This window comes from Anopheles nili, chromosome 3, assembly GCF_943737925.1.
Source record: "Anopheles nili chromosome 3, idAnoNiliSN_F5_01, whole genome shotgun sequence".
Lineage (NCBI taxonomy): Eukaryota > Metazoa > Arthropoda > Insecta > Diptera > Culicidae > Anopheles > Anopheles nili.
The window spans coordinates 11,204,249-11,211,760 of NC_071292.1; the positions used below are offsets into that span (position 1 = coordinate 11,204,249).

At 45.8% G+C, this 7,512-nt stretch overlaps 1 protein-coding gene across 1 annotated transcript; it reads right to left on the reverse strand.

Annotated features, from left to right (window-relative positions):
• Positions 1–2,351: 2,351 nt before the first annotated feature.
• LOC128726549 (RIP-like protein) lies at positions 2,352–3,064 on the reverse strand. The gene is made up of 2 exons (XM_053820364.1): positions 2,942–3,064; positions 2,352–2,877 (listed from the first exon to the last, which is right to left on the reverse strand). The coding sequence occupies exons 1-2, from the start codon at positions 3,062–3,064 to the stop codon at positions 2,383–2,385; spliced, it is 618 nt and encodes a 205-aa protein (XP_053676339.1). The 3' UTR covers positions 2,352–2,382.
• Positions 3,065–7,512: the final 4,448 nt, after the last annotated feature.

The window sequence follows — 7,512 nt, forward strand, 5'->3', positions numbered from 1 at the left end:
CACACGCGAAGGGACGAAGTAAACCACACACTCACACACCACCCTCGCGAAGTAGGCCTTGGCAACCGTAACCGCAAAGGACCGGTGCGCGTAATTGAAAATCACAACAAATTTTCCCCTAACAAACACGAATCACGTGAACAACGCACGACATTTAGGAACTGGACGTAATGCACGCACACACACACACACAGACGGTCGTACCACGAAGGACCTCGTCCTGCAGGATGTTGAACTTTATCACAGATCTATTGCACAGGCTGTCGCCCTACGCTGGGCTTCCTTCCAGGGTGGGAAAAAGCGAGAGAGCGATATGGTTGTGGATTTTCCCTTTTACACCGGCTTCTTCTCTATCACACTACGCTGCAACGCTCGATCGCCTACTGGGGTTCGATGGTTCGGTCTAGCGCGTGCACATACACGCCAGAATGCAAGTAATGTAACCGAAGGACTTTCTCCATTCGGCCATCGTGCGCGTGGAGGCTCGAAAAGGGCCGTACGGAAACGCGGATACGAAACAAACGCACACCGATTCTCGGCGCTGGTACACCACGAAATGAGGAAAAAAGCGTCTCGCACTTGGCGGAGAAATCAAACAATCTGCCGTGTGCTATCTTAGTAGCTGCCACTATCTTCCTTTCGCCAACACACGATACGCTCGCTCACACACAATAACAACGGTTGGTGGTGAGTATTGCACCCTGTTCCCGGGGGTGGCGTTTGTTTGCCAGGGGAGTGGGGGGGCACTGTTATCGTCTTCGAGGGTTTTCGGTTATCCGTACACACCATCCAATGTCGGCGGAACCGGCAGCGATTGCGATTTGTAAGCCTGGTTCTGAGCGCAGCGTCATCGACACTAACCGATGACGACAGCATAGATGACGCAGGGGCAGAGATAGCGCGTGTGGAACATTCGACTGCGTTCCGCGCTGTTTCGCGCTTCACCACTTTCTTTTTACTCACTCAAAACCACAGGCACGGTGTTGGAAGATTTTCGGATTTTGCGGAATGCACTTTTCGCTACACTCCGTCCAGCTGGGCTGGATGCGCTGTGGCGCGTTCTAGAGGCACGAATGGTTTGGTAGCGCGATTTCTTCCCGACACGTTAAGCGCACCATTTTGGTCACTGACGGGAGCGATGATGATGACGACGGCGACGACTACGACGACGACATTGATAACCTTAGCAAACTCTCGGAGAAGATCGCGGACCCGCGCACCAAACGAAAGATCGAACGAAGCACGGGTGAATGAAAGGAAACGCACACGTAACGTAACGGAGGAAACGGATCAGGGAACTATTATCGCGAACGACCGAACCAGCAGCATCAGAAATCGTGTGCTGCTCCTACGGCTGCTCGGCTTAATCGAACCACAACTGGGTGCTCGAGCATCTCCTGCTGCATCCTTCCGCTGCGTGGTAGGATTTCAACATGAAGTTTTGAGCAACACTTGGGTTTCCCACGAACAGTTTCACGGGCATACCACTGCTTGGGGTGTTTTCTGTGTGCCTCCAAGCAAAAACAGGTCGTTATGCACTTTAAAATAAAAAAAATTACCAAATTCTTTGCTACAACAAGCTCCTTTCCAAAACAATCGTGCACATAAACACACACGTTGACAAAGTGGACGTCAGATGGGTTACATCAGGGAACGTCTAAACGTTGAAGCTGTCATACCGCGGTATGGTTAAAACTGTTTTATATATTGATTAAGACTCTTATATTAGGTGACAAAATTTCTGAAAAAAATGAGTGAAAACTGTAGCTTTTGTAACGATAGTTTCTATTTGAATGCAAAATTATAACTATACCAAAAACAAAGTAAGACGGAAGATGCTTTGTTTATATATCCATTTCTCTCTTGCATGTGATCGATCGCAGCTTCATCCTCTATCAATTGTAGTGCTTAGATGTTTTCCATCGACTATTAGGTTATTTCGGTTCGTGATTCTGCAAACTTACTCCTTTTGATTACGTTTGTAAACAGTACATGAGTGAGAAGGAATACTTTCGAGTAAAAGTTGGATTTGCAATAACAAACAATTTTCAGCGACAGCTCATATGTACATATTATCTAGTTGAGTAGTCCGTATCCCTTCAGAAACTTCTACGATATCACCGCACTTTTGGCGCGTTTCAGTTGTAGTCTAGTTATTTATCTGTTTATTGCTTAAAATAGTGATATTTCTACGTTCGAAAGTAGTTAAAGCATCGTTAATTAAGTGTTAATCAATCAACCAATCACTGCAGCTAAGGTACAAAGGTATGAAATACGTTTATTTTACAAAACTCCACATATGATCTCTCTCCAGAGAAGGAACACACAATAACAATTGGTAAAATGGCATAAATATGTAACATCTGCGAGATCGCCGAGCTCTTAACTTGTTAACCCGCGGTAGTAGTCACAGCAGAGGCAAAATGCATTTAGTTGAGCGTATTCGGAATCTACAATCGGTTCAGTAAAAAACTGCAAGTTGCTACCGCAACGAGATGCATGCTGGTTGATGGTTACTGATACAAGCTTACTGAACGATTCAATAGATCCATCGAAACGAAATTTAATACCGCATGAACAGCTTAATACCTGAGAATCATTGTCGTGCATTAGAACATTACGTTGGCATATGGGGCAAAACACAGTTTCGATGTCGTACGAATCGATAAGATAGTTTTCCGACTGTTCGTAGAATAACCACTGTTCGGTTTCTTGAATCAGCTCAGAATAGATCAGATCTTGTAGCGCAATGTCATGCTCCAGCTCCGACAGTTCCTCACGAACAATCGTCTCCAGGAATGCTTTCTCTTCCTCCAAGATGTTTCGTTTCCGTAAGAACTGATCACTGCGCGCTTCCTTTATGCGTATTCGGCATTTCTGTAATGGTAAACAACTAAATTCAATCAAACTAATCTCGGGAATCAGAGGGGTTGAACTTTACCTCGCGCATCATATCGACTAGCTTCGGGGAACCATATTTGAAGCGACGTGCAGCATCTCGTGAGCGTATTTTCTGCGCTACACTAGTTTGGTTTGACGATGGACCGGGATTTATGATTTCCATGCCGCGTTCATTCACTTACACGAATAGAAGGACTATAAGTTGTTTTGTAAAAAATATACTGTTTCTTCTTGTTGGTATTTTGCGAATGTCCTTGCTGGTACGGACAGCTACGGTATATACGTTCAGCTCGATTACCTTTCCAGGTTATTTTACGCGGCAAAAACCAAAACAATCCCTTTCACAGGGACATTGCAACCCTACAATCAGAAAATGTCAAAATAGATGCAGCTGCTTGTGTAAATCACCGTGTACTGTTCAAAGGACATATAGATCTGATTTTAAATAGTTACTTTTATAAATTTGAAAAAATATGTGTTACATCTTAAAAGAAATGAATTCCATGAAACACTGTGTAGGAATAATATTAAATGAATTTTTTATATGTATTTTATTAGATTTTAGAAAAACAGCCCTTAGGAACAGTCACAGTGCATGCTAGGTTGCTAGGGTTGCTGCAAAGGCTAAAATAAGAGTCTGGAACGAAGTCGAGCAGTTTGAATAAATCGAGTATTTTGCATAAATTGAATTGCATTTTTCCATAGAATCGTGTTTTTTGTAACTTGCTTTGAATAATTCATAGTGAATCGAAATAATCAATCATATTTGTTGCATATGTATTTAACAAAAAAAAAAAGATTTCATGCAACATATCAGGAAGCATTGGTAAAACGTATTTCATTTTGTTGTTTCTCAGAAAGACACATTTCATTTTCAAACATTAATCATCATTAGACTGGCTTCGCCGTGTCTCACCAGAACTGACCAGCTGTTGTAAGTTTGTGCTCTACTTACAACAATCCTAAAACAATGTAGCCAACAAACCTCCAGCATAGGTACAAAGCTAATTTAATTACACCCGATTGGCGCTCGGTCGTCAGCTAGACAAATTGCATTTTCACATTTTGCCTACAAACCGGCACTAGAACTTGGCCAATTTTATACCGATCTCTATCAGTCAGTCAACCTGTTGACCGCGGACCCAATCGGTTAGTGAAAACGTTGAAGCATCGTGGCAAGTGGTACGTGCAATGCAGACCACAAATGGCCTATGCTTGTGGATTGTTTTATTTGCAAATCGGGTGGTTTACCAGAACCAACCAACGGCTGTGATTTAACCGACAACGAAGCAGTGTTTAAGCAACAGATCTAATCGTATGGTACACGATAACGTGCAGAGTGAAAGTGATGAGTGTCATGTACATGGAAATGCATAGGACGAAGCATTGAATGGGTGTAAATCAGCTGAAATGAAACATTGTATCGTCAATGTTTTGGTTACATTTAGTGTATTTTCCTGCACACAGAGGTACGATGCCGAGTGTGGTTAATCGTACGTGCGGAATCCTTCGCCAACAATCTAATTAGATTTCCGTTGTGCGACTGCAAGCTGCACACAGATCGAAGTGCAGCTGCAATCCAACCGTGTATTGCGTGTTACAGCAAGGTTTTTGCTGGCCGTGCGTCAAGTATTTTCTCCCAGCACGGCTTCCCTGGGTCTATGCGCCACCCATCAACCCTCGATACGCCACGCGGAGGCATTTGTTGCAGCGCAAAATCTATTCCAAAATTCCAAACCTCCAGTTCAGCATGCGTTTTCCCGAACAGATCCGGCGTTTACTGATCGTTGGTGTGTTGAAACAGGTGGGAAATGCAACCGAGCTGTGGAGTTCGGGAAAATCGAGCCCACTGGCGCAGACAAAAGGTGTTCATTTTCCAACCCCGTAGCCGTCGTCTGTGTTTATTTTTAACCACTCCGCCTTTCGAAGCAGACGTATCTTCGAGGGTTGACCCGATTGCATCTGGAAAATGGAGCTGTTGCGCGTTGAACTTTACCGTTTTACGCCCTATAATGGGTGTGAGTGTGTGTGGTTCATATTTTTTCCCTACTCCACGCATCCTGCAAGGTCAGAATGGAAAAACACAACCTATTTTAGCTGGAACCAATTGCAACCGGGTGACGATCGCTTTCCTTCCACTCCACGTTCTCGACCACGTGAGCACATTGCGTTTGCGAGTGCATTCCTTTGCGCGGTGTTGTCGGAAAATTGCACACACCTACACGGACACCGGAACGATGCCGCCAGCGAGCTTGTATTGTGCTCCAGCGAAGTGAAACGCACCTAAAAATAGCACATTCTCATTCCGCGCGAACGTACGCACCGACCAGCTGCTGTTGAGCTGTGAATGAACGCGCATTCGGCTTTTTTTGTTGTTGCATAATTCATTCGAAAGAGAAAGAAAGAGAAAGAGAGAGAGTTTTTTTACCTCCAAGTACATTTTTAGAACAACAATCGTTGTTTATTGAGAGGTGTGATTGAAAACCGTCACGATTTCCATCGTCCGAAGCGGCCACGATCCAAAACCACGATTCCATTGGGTCGAACAGAACCAGTTGCATTCCGGTTGGGTGGCCCTTTCTCAATCAATGGTCAATCGACTCGGGTTTTCCCGCCGTACGACAGAACTACCAGGGACCAGGGCGCGTTCGAGGACGAGCTGCCAATCCGATGGCACACTAAATACTTAATCAACACGGCAAACAAGGGCTGGTGTGCGAGGTTTTCCCTGTTTCGCGCCTGGAAAATCTCTGCTCACACGGGCGGATTTCGCAACGGGTCGCTTTTCCCGGTTCGTTTGGAGCATTCTGACCCGGTTTGTTATCGCTGTTTGGTGCTGATGATGGCACCGGTTGTTTTGTGCTTGTTTTTCTTTGTTTTTTTTTTGGCAGGGTATCCCGATACCATCGAACCCGATAGTCTGACCCGGAAGATCAAATACACACACGCACACACACATGGCCACTCAAACAGGTACCACCGAACGGCAAAACCGGAAAACGATGCACATGTGATCCATTAGGCGGAAAGCTTTATTGCTTTTCAAATGCAATCGCACCGACCGTGGGGCAGGAGGACGAAAGCACCTCTCAATTCCCTCCTGGGGTGGTCTATACAGATGGGGTGCGAAATTTATGTTAATCTAATTCCCCGCCACCTGCTCCCGGATCCACGGTGGGGTTGTTTTTATGCCACCCCGAACAATGGTGTCAATGGACTACGTATGCGTCGCATTGAGATAGATCGTTCCGTGTTGTTGCGTGGTGTCGAATTTTCCCAGCCCAATCCTTTATCGATAGCGACTTACACATCGCGAGCATGGGGTTTTTAGGGGGGGGTTCAGGATAACGCAAAATGGGCGCCCCAGCAAAGCGAGTCGCTTTATTGAGTGGCAAGGTGAAAAGCGCAAGTGCAAGGTGGAAAACGCGTGCGGAAAATGGATCGTACTGCTGGGAGTTTCCCGGGCACGGAATTTTGGCACTGCAACGTGTCGGCATTAGAGCATCGTTAACTAGGAAATTTGCTGAGCTTACGTGTGTGGTCGAATTACCATGGCCTTGCAGTTCGACCAGAGCCCGATCGAGTTACCGAGCCGATAAGTTCATTAACTTTGATTTACGCGTGAGTCTGGTGCGTTATTTGTTGTGGCATCCGTGCTTCCGAACCACTCGCACATGCTGCTCGAACTAATTTGCAGACACAATAAAGCGAAAATTACCATTAACGTGGGTTAAAACAAAAGAAAACTCCCATATTTTACAAGCATCTCCACCACACCATGATGGCTCGTAAAAGGGGAGATTTCGCTAAATTTACTCATCAAAACACGCTTGGATGAGGCAAATAGTACCACCCGAAAAGCACCAAAAAAAAGACCTTCCACCCGACACTTCAAAGTGATTACTTCCACCAAACTGCGCGCTAAATGTGGCGATGCAAACAATTCGATACTTCCTGCCGAACGTCATCGGCAACACCGTGGCGCGATGGCGAGATTACTCGAATCCGATCAGATCTTGGCCGGGACCGGGGCCTGTCTCGCGAACCACGGTTAGGGCTCATTTCAGCGCACATCCACGCGCGTTGGAGAAGATGCCGTACCGTGCAAATAGCACACATATTTGGTTTCGTTTCATGTTAATGCGTAAACACCGGCCCGAACCCGTTTGCCCGTGGCCAACACGGAAATGCTGCTCGGGTGGGAACGGTCCCGAGGATCCTACCGGTGGATGAGGCGAGATGAAGCATCCGATGCCGGTGGAATTTGGTGGGGATCATCTCTCACTCTCGCTGATTCCCCGCCACCAAACGAGGGACCAAACAGCGTCGAACCACCTGCAGCGATGAGGGGGTCTGTAAATAAGTCAAAACCAATATGAAGCTTGACGGGCGGGCTAGAAAGCGTTATGATTAATGCGTCAGTAAAGTGTGAACGGGGTGGGATTTTTTGTTGTTGTTTTTCGTTTCGATGCTTTAACACATCTTTAAACGGTCAGTATCCTCCCGGGAGAAGGAGTTGTTGAAGAAAAGAAAAAGGAAAAAGAAAAACACTCTCAAACGTTAGTAACAGACAACCGTCAGCCAATGCGCCTACTAATGGCTGTCAATTTT